This window comes from Lates calcarifer, linkage group LG12 (genome assembly GCF_001640805.2).
Source record: "Lates calcarifer isolate ASB-BC8 linkage group LG12, TLL_Latcal_v3, whole genome shotgun sequence".
Lineage (NCBI taxonomy): Eukaryota > Metazoa > Chordata > Actinopteri > Centropomidae > Lates > Lates calcarifer.
In genome coordinates this window covers 22,442,542-22,455,922 of record NC_066844.1, presented here as the reverse complement: position 1 = coordinate 22,455,922, position 13,381 = coordinate 22,442,542, and the positions used below count along the sequence as shown (strand labels likewise).

General features: G+C 37.7%; 1 protein-coding gene across 1 annotated transcript in view; it reads right to left on the bottom strand.

Annotated features, from left to right (window-relative positions):
• The window catches only part of tex264a (testis expressed 264, ER-phagy receptor a), a 62,817-nt gene that overhangs the window by 2,859 nt on the left and 46,577 nt on the right, over positions 1–13,381 (bottom strand). Inside the window, exon 3 of the mRNA XM_018686505.2 lies at positions 6,776–6,947. Coding sequence (XP_018542021.1) covers positions 6,776–6,947 — 172 coding nt within the window. The remainder of the gene's footprint in view (positions 1–6,775; positions 6,948–13,381) is intronic.

The following is a 13,381-nucleotide window of genomic DNA, read 5'->3' as shown; positions in this document are numbered from 1 at the left end:
GCTAATTTGTTGTGCTTACAGTGCACAATGTCCCTGGGACTGTAAAAAAGTCACTAACATCTCCAGACATTCAGACAAAGCACTCTATTATGGTTACTGCACTCCCTAAATGTTTATTCTACATTACACACTAGTTTAGACATATGATTAGTATTAGTGCTGGGCATAAAAACACATCAAGTCACACTTGGGGAAACTGTGGTGGGTACAGTGTTTGCACTTATCAATACTTTCAGTCAATTTCTGAAGTAACCAGTGACCACCATAAACATCTGAAGAGAAATTCAAGGACAAACACGATACTTTATTTACGATTACTTTATACACTGTGGAGAGGTCTATAACCAAATGTTTTCTGTGAGAAGGAGTCAAAGGCAATAGTTGTCTACAGTCATGCTGGTGGCTCTGTGAGGCTGTATACAGAACTGTACAGCCCTGTTTTGTGATAAATGCTGGTGCTAGATGAAAAGTTAAGGAATCAACAAGGTTATAACAGTTCGTCCTCTGGGGATATTAATGTGTGTATCGAAGTGCATGCCAAAAAATCTGACAGTTATCAAAATATTTTACTGTAAATTTCTTCTTCATGGGGCACTAGAGGAAAGGGAATCATCAAAGTCATTAGGAGTTTTTACTTACTTCATCAGTAAGTAAAAACTTTGACTTACTGGTAATGCTAGAGGAAAAGTCATTGGGATCCATCCTCTTGGGACCATGACTGTCTGTGTAATTTTTGAGACTTTTAAATCTGGACCAAAGTGGTGGACTGACTGACTGACATTGCCTTCCCTAGAGCCACACCACTAGCGAGGCTAAAAAGCATCACCAACTTTATGCAGCAACAAAGAAGAATACATTAAGCAACATTAAAATTTTGCTTTGTATTAAAGCTCATCAAAGATGATGCAAGGATGTAAAGATATGTGTATATGCAGTCACATCCTCTGCCATCCTTTGATCAAAGATGAGAAATACTATGATGGTCTTAAAAAGCATCTGAGTCTGAGGTCACTTAAAATTCACCAGATCTGTCTCAGAGAAATTTAAATCAATACTTTATTATGATACCAACCTCACTTCCATCATCTTGAACCAGGTTATTAAAGCTCATCAGGATTCTATGTTACAGCTGAGCTCAGGGAAACCAAATGATTATAGTAAAAAAGAGAAAAGGTTTTTTATTTGAAGTCACAAACCACAAAGCAACCATGTTGGTAACATTACTTGCATCTAATTATACCCTACTGTGGTTCAGCGCAGCTAACTATAGCTTTGCAGGGAGGGAATGTTCTTGCTGCTGCTGTCTGCAGCACATATTTTACCTAAATCTTTATCTAAAATTATCATGAAGAGTGTCCGTAAGCTTAAGTGGTGGAGATCTCCTGACATGATCAGCTTGCTAACGCTTTCAGACTAAACCTGATTTTAATTGGCCTTTGATCTATGATCTCTGGGACCAAATAGCCATTCATTATCCCTGACTACTGTTATTCTTAGGCATGTGTTCACGATCCAGAAGATAAATGCTGTAATGTGCACAGTTGTGATCAGAAACAGTAATTGTGTGAAAAGCCAGAAGTGTGAAAAACTTATAGGAAGGTGGAATTAAACTGTGTCCAACAATCAATGTTTCATAAAATGAAAAGCAGTGTGTCACAGGTGGGTCAAAGACATAAACCGACTAAACTGAAACGAGGGAGGAAAATGAATTTCTAAATGAAAACCAGGACTGATATATGTAAAAGAGGCACATCACACCTCCCACCTACACAACACATATTACACAGTGAGCATTTCCACACTTCATCTTCCGGAGAACACTTCAGAGGTGGAAGAAAAGAAGACATGAGCAAAATTCAGTAAAAAGCCACTTGTATAAATGTAGAAATAATCTTTTGTTTTTCAACTGTCTGCTATTTTACAACAACTTTGATCAAGTTGAGATGAATGACTCATCATCCGCCATTTTTTTTCTGCCAAACAACACTTAAAAACTCAAACCAATATTCTTTAATTCAATAAATCTGGGTTAAAGTTTGTCTAGTGTACGACTGTGTGCTGTATTGTTTTTAAAGTTTTGTCTCTCCTGTTCTTATGCAACACACTGATGGTATTCAGTTTTAGTATGGACTCAATAGTTCTTATTTTGTTGAAAATGAACAGCCTTGATATAAAATATCCTCCACAAATATAATCTGACTTGACTTGACTTGACTACCCCACAGGACACTGAAACACTATTGTCCGATCCATTTTCCTGCTGCTTTCACACTCCAAATAAATCTCATCCACACATCAAAGTGTGTTTGCACTAAATGTGTCACCAGGGACCCAAATACAATAAACAGGGAGTCTTGGAGCTCCTGACTAAGGTCAGTCTTTTCATTCATTCAAATCTCAGTATCACTCAGCAATCTAATTATCACATCCAGCAGATCTAATCCTGTTTGCTGTGAAGAATGTAATATATGGGAAGTCCATTAATGTTATTTATATTATCTATTTATGGGCCTGTTGATTAGCGAGCAGGTCCAAACATAACCTCTGGGAAAGATAGTCAGTGGAACAGGTCCAGTGTGAATACGATGTGACACAGAGGTATTGCTTTAAAATGAATATAGATGGAGATTATGTAGTGATTTATATTTCATTTATATGTTGCAGTAAAAGGACTTTTCCAGGGAGACTTGTTTTACAATACGAGGAATTTTGCAGGAAATAATGGGTCTATTTAGGGTAATTGGGCGGACAGCCCCTCGAGGAAGAGCCTCAACACACTGGACAACTTTCACCCCCTCTACAACTGCATGCAAGTCCTGAAATTGGTACCCTGGTTGAAGCCAGCTGTGCCTGTGAAAGTCTTTTAGATAACATTTGCCTAAATTAGTTGCTAAATTGGGCCCATTGGGATTATTAGCAGAGAATCAAGGTCTTGTTCTTCAAACTATTTGAAACAGAGGAGAGGGTTTTTTTTAAGGAGGTAATTAGACACAGACAGGGCTGAGGCATGCTGAGAGTTTGGAGAATCAGAGTCAAAGTGAATGGCGAGAAAAGTGTGACAGGAAATGCACAAACCGAAGTTAAGAAAAGATACAGTAGATGAATTTTCTTGTTTTTACAAATGATGGCTGGGAGGAAAGGAGCATTTAAGGCTACTTGTCCTAACTGGGGAGGGGGGCTCAGATGGAAACACATTTGTGCTGCTCAAATGTGCAATATGTCATATAAAAAACAGTGTATTCCTAAAAATAAATAGTGTAATATAACACAAAACATACAAAACAAGCTTCGGTGTACAGTAAACAATTTAAAACATTAAGAAGTTCATCTTCATTTAACAGTAGGTTGCGTATCAAATTTCAAATGATCAAAAATGATGAACAAAAACTGATGTTTGTTTCATGTATTAATTTGAGAGAGGATACAGTCTCCTCATCGCTCAATATGGGTCTGGTGTTTTCATCTGCCGCAATTTTCCATCTCAGTGATCATGTCTTTGCACAGTGGAGTGGTCATTAAGTCATATGCTCTATGTATGTCAAAACTTACCTGTTGCATTTTAAGCAGAAAAACCTTTTTTGCTGGATAGAAACATGCTCAATGTCTCATCTAAATCAATAAGGCCAGGGCTTATTGAACACACATGTAACATCAAAACAAAGACAGTTCTGATGATAACTGATACTTCCCACTATTGTTGCACTTTATTACTGAGTTTTATTACCTAATAATGAGTAATTATACAGTGTTTACAATCAAAATACAGATAGCTTAGCTGAGTCCAATAAGTCCCCTGTGGTTTTCATAGGCGAAGTGAATATTTATCATTGATATTAATGGTTTAAAAATGAAGCCCACTGGCCTGTTTTACACTGAGGCAGTGAGGCTGGTTTGTGTCCTCAAAAGATTAACAAGCTTTTCGTAGCACAAACAGTGGCTGCTGTGATCACCAGATTATCATAAAAGTGTTTTCAGTTTGTTTGAGGGTTTACAGCCTCTCTCTGCGCTGTGACGGTGGAAGCAGGACAAATGTTCGGGCACAGTCTGAGTTTATGGTCAAGTCAGCCTGTAATGTGAACAGTGGATGAAGGATGAAAAGTTGAAGGCAAGCTCCCAGGTGCCGGGGAGGGATTTCCACAGCTGGCTTGTCAGACAAAGCTTAGCTCCACTGATTGATCTGTCTCTCATTAAGAAAGCTCGGCTGTGTCTGAGACTGAGCACAAACACACACACACACACACACACACACACACACACACACACACACACACACACACACACACACACACACACACACACACACACAGACAGACACACACACACACACACACACACACACTTTGTTTTGAAGGGTCTCTGACAGTGGTTCTTGAGCCCTAAAATTCACGTAATACACCAGCGATAATTCAAAAACAGAGATATACAGCCATGACACAGGGACACTGCACACAGGTAGTTTATACAACCACACACCTGCCTTCTTGTTGTATAACTATGCTGACTATGAAAAAGAAGACTGATTTCTTCAGCTGAAAAAATAACAATTCAGCATTCAACAAAACTTTACTAAGAAATAAACTGGACTAGTTTCCATTTCAATTTTCACAAGCAAGTAAAGCTAAAGTAGAATATACAGTGGTCTATAATCTTACAAATGTAACACTGCACTTCACAATAAAAATTCTATCAGTCTTGAAACTCATTTATTTTTCTATCAGCACCAAACACAATAGTTTCTTCTCAGCTCCTGTGAACAATAAAGAGGCCCTGAGTTGTTAAGTGTTTCAAAAGGAGAATAAAAAGAATCTCAGTCCTTTACACAGCTCCTAAAGCATAAGTCAAGTGTTTTTGTTACCAATTCTCTATCATCCCAAAGCCTTATGTTTATCTAACTCTCATTTTCATTTAATGAGTACACTAAATAACTGTTTGATTCAATGTGATGAATGTTAATTTGGCTTCTACCATTAACTACCAACATTTCAAACACTGCAGTAAAGAAATGGTTTGGGAAATACACTTGTTGTCAATGTAATGTTGCCAGATATCCAGTGGAGACTACAGGAAGTCACTGTGCCAAGAACAGTTACAGCACAAAACTGTTTCTAAAAGTGTATTCATACAGAAAGCGAAGCAAATTTTCACCTTGCATCATTCATGCTTATTTGACAGTTGGATCCATTGTGTTTATTCCCCCCCAAAAAGCCGATATACTGTGCATTAGTTATCCGTGTCTGTGTGTTTGTGTGGCAGCTCAACCTCTAACTGATCTCAGAACTCACCAGAGACTCCGGTTTTCTGTTATTTTCCTCCAGTCTGTCTCCTTTGTCCTCGTGTGTCTGTATGTTTAGGAGGCAGTTTCATGAAGCCTTGGGATTCCCTCAAATTCTTCGGAAGTTGAAACATTTTCAGCTTGCACAGATATGCCTTTGTGTCAGTTTGGGTGAATTTGCATCTATTTGTGTCTTTACATTGACTTTGTATACAATTATCTTCTAAAATTTACCTTGTGTTCTGTCTGAACACGAAGTGTTGGTTTTACATTTCTATTTGTGTAAGTAGCAAACAAAAGAAGATATAACATGTGAATTAGTAAGCTTAAGAGCTAACTTTAAGTTTAAAACCATTTCAGATGTCAATCATAAATTGAGCAGTGGCTGCTTCACTTTTTGAGGGGAAAATGATGGATCAATTAATAAAGAAAACACAGATATCATCAAAAGATTCTGAGACATCTGTCTCGATGTGTGGATGTGATTGTGCATGTGAATATGTGTGTCTACTGGCGAATGAAGGCACCACTGCAAAATGACTTTCTCCTCATGTAATTACAAAACATGCAAGATCAACTTAATCTTATCTGAATTACCCTACTGAAATGTTTTCTAGCACTTTAGTTCTTTGTTATTAACTTCTCATTTGTTAGAAAGGCAAGCAATAATCTAAACTTAGTCTCGGTCTGGTGATGCTGACAAACTAATTTAAAGTTGTGAATAGGCTTGACTCTGAGTTCAGCAGAATGTCAGTGGCTGTACAGCAGATAATCCTGCTGTGTCTCTCTGGAGAATGGCCTTTCTCTGTCTCAGGTAGCACCACTCTGCCTCCATGTTGACCGCAATCTTAACATGCCAAAACCAGTAAACATATACAGATCATGTAAGAGCCTCTTCCTGATTTATCCTCCACATTAAAGCTGTGTTTACAAGAGATGTCACATGATCTAAGTTCAAGGCAGACAGCACCTGATGTAAATCAACCCACCTCCACCCACAGCCCAGCACCATTTACTTTCTCTGGTGATTTGTGCGATGACAAAGTCAATACTGCCATGGGTCCAACCTACAGGTCCAGCAAGTTTGAAAGAGTAATAGCAGCAGAGAAGACATTGTGCTTGAAGACACATACTTGCAGTGACAGAACAATTACAAAGTCTCATACATCATATGTCCCCAGTGATCAAGGGCAGGAGGGGAGTCAGTGCAGTGCTGGACAAAATAAAAGTCACATATTTCCTCTTTGTTTGTGCCTAACTGACACAAGCTGTATTCAACGGAGCAGAAATCTGTGTTTCTATCAACACGCTTCATTAGACTGCAATTAGATGACAACACAAAAACCAACTGCAATGTGATGAATCTGTTTCTTTCTGGGACACAAATGGACATTTATTTTAGCATCTTGAACCATGTTCTTTGGCAGAGATTTTTGGCTGATGCTGTGAATTATTTCCTCATAAGGGGCTCCATAGTAACAAAAATGTTGGTTTGTGCTGTACCTGTAATGTCAGTTCCTCTGTCTTCATCAGAGTCCTCTTCTTTCACATCTGTTTTGACCTCCTCCTTCATCTCAGGGACAAAGAAGTCCGTCTGGCGGGACAGCGGAACCATATAGTTGATGACATCCGAACCACAGATCTCAATTGTTGGGAATGCACACAGCTTCCTCTCCTGTGAATGAAAAAAGAGACAAGGAGCAAATGTTAAATGTACAGAATAACATAATGTATGCTCAAACTGTTGCTCCATGTGCGCTCCACAGTAGTGCACAAGACCCTGAAGGAAACAAAGCCTGAAAATCTGTTGATGTGTTGTTTGTACGACCCAACTTCACAATCTTTAAGACATGCTGGGAGTAGAAAGAGAGTGACAACCACATCATTAAGGAAGTTAATGTAGACTGTAACTGGCTTTAAGAACAAACAGACCAGATTAAACATTAGGGTAGAGCCTCTGGGCAGACTGCAATTCTGCTCGATCCCCTGCTTCATACTCAATTAGAAAACTTAAGTGTATTCATCTTCATGATTATCAATTCTAAACAATTTATGATATTCACAATGAAATTACATGCATTCCCTTTACAGAAGGAACACCACCATATATATGTTATAGATATCGATGTAATATTCAGGATGTCCAGTATGGCACATTTACAGTCTGCCTTAGACATTTACATATGCAGTGATTCATTTTCAGTCAATTATTACCACAGAAAATGATACAAGAGGCTCAACACAAAGAGTAATGACAGATCTACTGACTGTATAGCAGATGAAATTAAAATATGGACAACATTGATAACTATGGTATTCTCACATAGACAGGATGCCTCAGACAAGCGTAAAATATCAGAGCTAGCTTTAAAATGTCTTCACTTTGCTGACATAACACTATGTTTCTGACACATTAATATGAATATACTGTATGCCCTCCCATGTGAGTCCATTAAAGTTGCATTACCATCCACATCTATGTGTCTACATTTGCACTCTCCAGTGGTGTGTGTAGAAAGTGGCGAGTTTATAAATATTATACCATATTTTCTCTAAAGAGGACATTAGCCTTGCATAATTTTGCTTTATGCTTTCATATAGTTCTCGAGGGATTGCAGAGAAGTGAGCTCTCCGATGGGCCATCAGAGTACAGCTGGAAGAGGCCTGGGCGAGCTGCATGGGTCAGCCTCAGCTATGATCGGTCGCAAAGTGACAGATGAATGTTTTAGTATGAGACACAATGCTGGAATAGATTATCAAAGTGGCTTGACAGTAGATTTAGCTAAAAGCACTCTCAAAGTCTGCAAAATCAAAAACTCTTTATCAATATGTTTATTCTCTAATAAATTTACATCCAAATTATTTTCTGCCAAATATCTATAACTACTCGGTATAGTGATATTATGACTGGGTAACAAGGCAGGAGAAATGGAGAAAACAGGGTAACAAAACAAAAATCATGTCAATATTGCAATGAAACAAAGCATTAGTTTAACCCTGGGAAAAAAGTTGTACATGAAAAGTACATGAAAACATGGCTAAATCAGCCATGTTTTCATGTATTCATTACTGTATTCATTACTTTTAGTAATACGTAGCTGAATATATACACTTTACCACAAAACAATCTTCCTTGAGGTTTACTTTATGTTTTTGCCAACTTTTTTTGTCCATTACCTTTAGTGACAGGGGGCGGCCCTCAAACCAACCACAGAAAATTTCTACAGCATTTGATTGTCTGCTTGTCAATCACTATCTCTGAATCGAAATGGGAAGCCTCTTTATAACTCTGAACTCCTTTTCCTCACTTGAAATCTTTTATTTATATTTGGATAGTGCACATTTCCTTTTTTCTATCACATTTTTTAGCTCTAAACAAATATGTATGTACAGCAGTAAACAGTTAGCATAAACAATTCCCTCTGTTAGCCAATGTTAATCTTGCTCTACATGTTTTATTTGTTTTTGAAATTAAGAAAATGTAACACAAGTTACTCTATAAGAAAGTTTTTTTTTATCCTCTCATGCCTCAAGTGCCCAGTTTGAAAATCCAAGATCCCTTCTTTGACAGATACTGTACTTTCTCTATTTCTGTATGCTCACTTTAAGTGAAAACAGGTTCCATTTTTATTAAGTTGCTACTGGATTAATGTCTTGAATAGTACTTTTGTGTTCTTCTTTTCTTTGTTTGGGCTCTCTGGTGGTTTTTCCTACATATTCATTCCCACATGGACATGTTAACAGATAGATCACACCCTTTATAGTACACAATATAACTCCCTTTATTTGAATTTTTATGCTCACACTGGTCTCCTTAACTGTGTGAACATTCACAGAATTTCATAAATCTCTAGTCTCTAAATTTAAGTGAATGCGCAGACTTGTAATGTTGCCATGGCTGTGTGACAAAAAGGCCTATTCTAGGCTATTTCCAGGGGGCAAGAAACATGTTGGATGGTCTAACACCAGTCACCTGACTCATTTTCCTCTGGGTCAGGGTGATCTGGGCTGATTGATTGGATTTAATCTAATCCTCTACAAAATAAGACTGTAGGAGCTGGTATGAATCACCTGGCTGCTACACACAGGGGTTCCAGCCCCGGGGCTGCCTATGCAAATGAGTACCCATCTCTTTGAACCTGTGCTGATAATGAGGAGGAAAAACAAGACAAAGACAGTTCACTGTACCATAGGTCCACATACACACATACATACATGTCTCCAAGGGATACTGTCACAGATAAGAGAAAGAAAACGGCATGTGAGAAAGATGTGTACCAATATGTGTGTGTATTACTGACAGTCACATTTACCTTGTTAAAACAGTAACTTGTTCATAATCATCATATTCTGACTGTGTAAGAGGTGTCAACCCTTGAGCCAGAGGGACTGTGGGTTTTCATTTTTACCGAAGTGATTTCACTGATTAACACACCATCAGCCAAAGAGGACGAGGAGGAACTCATCATCAAATCACCTCATATTATCTTTGGTAGAAATGAAAACCTGAAAATTGCTCAGCAGCACTCCATGACAGCATGAGACCTCACTCTATTACATGTGCAGACTTTTGCTTTCAGCACAGGAAATGACAAAGGACATTTCATTACCAACTCAAAATGTTTTGTTGGAGCCTAAGGTAATTAGTTCTACTTTGACATTACTGTAGCATGTGAAGCTAAGCAGGCCATCCGGTGACTTTCATTTTGAGTGACAGGATTATGCATCACTCTGGTGCATACTTTCAGAAATCCAGTTCACAGTTTTCTTCTGTGTTAAAAAGACAGCATTTTAGTTTTCATTAGTCTTGACTGATTTAACACTTTTGCTAAAATGTAAACGTTTTGGCCACATTATTATTTACACACCTTTCAGAAGTTACTACAGATGTATCAATACAGGCCTTTTTCCTAAGGAAACCATTAAACCGTCTTTTTACATCACTTTCAATAATCATTTTTGATGTTCATTACCTTACCCTTGTGTGAGACTTGTGCTAGGGACATACAGCATCTATGCTGAGTAACTGAGTCACTGTCCTGTGACTCATGACAGGAGCTGTTAAGGTGCTTTGCAATATCAAGTGGAGTTTTAAAAAAATTCTCACCTCCCAACCAGACTGAGGCATTTATTAAACTGTGTCCCTCCCTGCAGGTATTTTCCAATGTTTAATCCGTGATTATAATATTCATTTCAGTTCCATTTTCTTTTGATATCCAGAGTGTTGCTCTTTGATGTATTTCAAAGAACTCTGTGACTCCGCATGTGAATATTAGGTTATTCCTTATCACTCCCTCTATTGTTAACATGAAGAATTTCTTCAAAAGAGATGGTAATTTATATAGGCTATTGTCATTATTGCACAGACCATACACCAATAAATCAAATTGCCATACAAACTCTTCAAATAATATTAAAACCTAAATTAAGAATGTTGATTGACAGATACTGAAGTAGGCACAATGAATTGTTTCCTTCCTTTTAATTTAATTTGATGTATCCATTTTCTCCAAGGGCTTTAATTTGAGAAAGAGATATTACACATACAGACACAAATCAAATAATCATTAATAGGAAAATTTGATAAATATGCTGAAATGCTTTTTTTAAAGGCAACCACAAAATCAATCAAAACAAACAAATTAACCTCTGAAAAAGATATACTTGTTAAGGTGGCATTCTCTAGACACCACACATGTTTAAAGTACTGTATGTGTTTAATTACATTTATTTAAATGATCATTGGCACTTTTGTCCAATCAGAGCGTAGCAACTGTAACTGAGCGCTTTTAAAAAACAAGAGCAAAATATAAGGAATGGATTTAACCATGATCTTATCTGCTGCAAACGTTAGCATCCCTGGCTAACTAGCTTACTACCAAGAATAACTACCTGTAGTAACCTGGTATCATTTCCAAAGGCAAGGGTCATGTCATAAGATAACTACATTATTTTCTGGGCTTACAGGTTTCTTTAGAGAAAAGACCTGTTCAAGTATGGGCCATCCACCCAGTGAGAGCATTAACATTAGCTTAGTTTACTAACATTTATTATTGACAAATGATAAGCAGATCAAAGCAGGTCTCATCATTGGAAGGTACATTTCACTGAGCAGTAATCCACATTTCCTCTCAACAGGGAAATGAATAAAGAAACAGCAGTCAGATTAACTGCCCTGTTATAATCAAAACTCACTCCTGGCTTGAATGTTTTAATTATACAATGAGCAAGATGTTCTGTTACCTCCCTGTGCCCTTTTCCAGTCTCTGCCTCCAAGTCTGCTGTCTGACTGGGTGCCATCTATTTCCCTACAGCCTATCATGGAGTCAACATGCATCCACTTAACCTGCGCCTGTGTCTGGGAGCTGCTTGGATTGAAATGTTCTCTCCTGCAGGATACAGAGGTAGATGAGACTGAACCGTCTAAAAACAGGTCAGTTGTTCCTCCCTGCCGCCTCAGAGTAGACTCAACATTTATGATCATCACAGTCTCACTTATTCTCTCTCAGCACTGATCCATCATCCCGGGCAAAGAACTGACAGGTGAACAACCAGTTGGTATCAGCACCACTAAACCAATATATCCCGCAGACCATTACCTGTTCCTAAACTTGATAATGGTTGTACAAAGTGGGTCACTTTTAGTCCTGGCCCTTATTTCTGTATTACACAACCTCACACTTAATAATTAATGACCTTGCAGCACTGAAATGCTTTGTCTATTGAATATGTTACATTTCAGTCGGTGGAGCGTGGATGCGTGATGAAGAATAAGTGATCTGGGTCCAGTAGAGAATAAGCTTCCCTTTATTTACTCAAGCAAATCACACTGCTTTTATTTTGAAGAGAATATTCCCAAACCTATGGTGCTGCACAGCAGTAAACTGAATCAATCAGGATTGGGGTGTAAACTTATTTTTTATTATGTGCAATCAAGCATTTAATATATATACAGGTTTTCATTTCAACCAAATAACACTACACCAGTTGATTTCAATACTGTATGAGGTTACAGCTTCTCAGGTAGGAAAGGATCCTAATTAGAGAAATCAAACAGTGTAGAGTTTAACTGGATGGTAAAACCACGACTGTAAGCACCACTTAAAATAACATTAATCGCTTTAGTATTCTTTGGGCTGTATGACAATGTTTACTGTGAGACACAGAAATTTGTCAACAGGCAAAGACTTCACTATACTGCTTATACTGAGAGATCTTTTCTTGCCATTTTCCTGGTTGTATCAGGCCATTGTGGGTGATGTTGTACATCAAAGAGCAAATCCGCTTTAAGGGAAGATTGGATTTACAGGAGTCAAGGAATTTAATTTGCTGGATTAGCCATAAATAGGTATAACTGCCTATTTTACCTATAATGTGTTTCTTAAATAATTTTCCAGAAAACATTACTATGTATAAATAGATATATTAAATAATAGATAATAATAGATTCTTATAGTCTTTTCCTCAAATGGTTTTGCTTGAATTTAAATCTACTTAACAGACACAAAGAGTTTTTGCAGGATTGCAGAAAGAGTCAGTGAGAAAAAGGCGTGAACATAATCAAGCAGGTGAATGTGCGAGAGAGGGACACAGCCAACTGTGAGACTGTCATTTCACAGATCAAAGGACACAGGTTCAAGCATCAGTTCTGCTGAAGTGCCCTTGATCAAGACAATGAATCTCTTAGAACCCCCAAGGTACAACTCTGTAGTTGACCTTTTAACTTTTTTATTAGATACAAGCAGTAACTTCCCACTAAATCAATAAAAGTATCACATTTTTATTACTATTGCTCACCAAGTAGCCTCCCAGGAATAGTATAATTGCAATTGTAACAATCAGGATGAGCTTCATAATCTTGATGAGTTGTCTCAGGTAACAGTGGAAACCCAACCTGCTTTTAGCAAATCCAGCCAAGTAAAACTGAAGAAATATATTTAAGAGAAAAAAAGAGAAAAAAAAAGCAAATTCTACAAATGGACAGTGCTCAACTCTCTTGGTGCTTCCTGAACCTTATAGGATATTCTATCCATGAAAGCAAACGATTTTAAGGAAGAAATTAGTGCTGCTAGAGGCACCTTATGTAATTGGCAAGTTCATTAGGTGTTG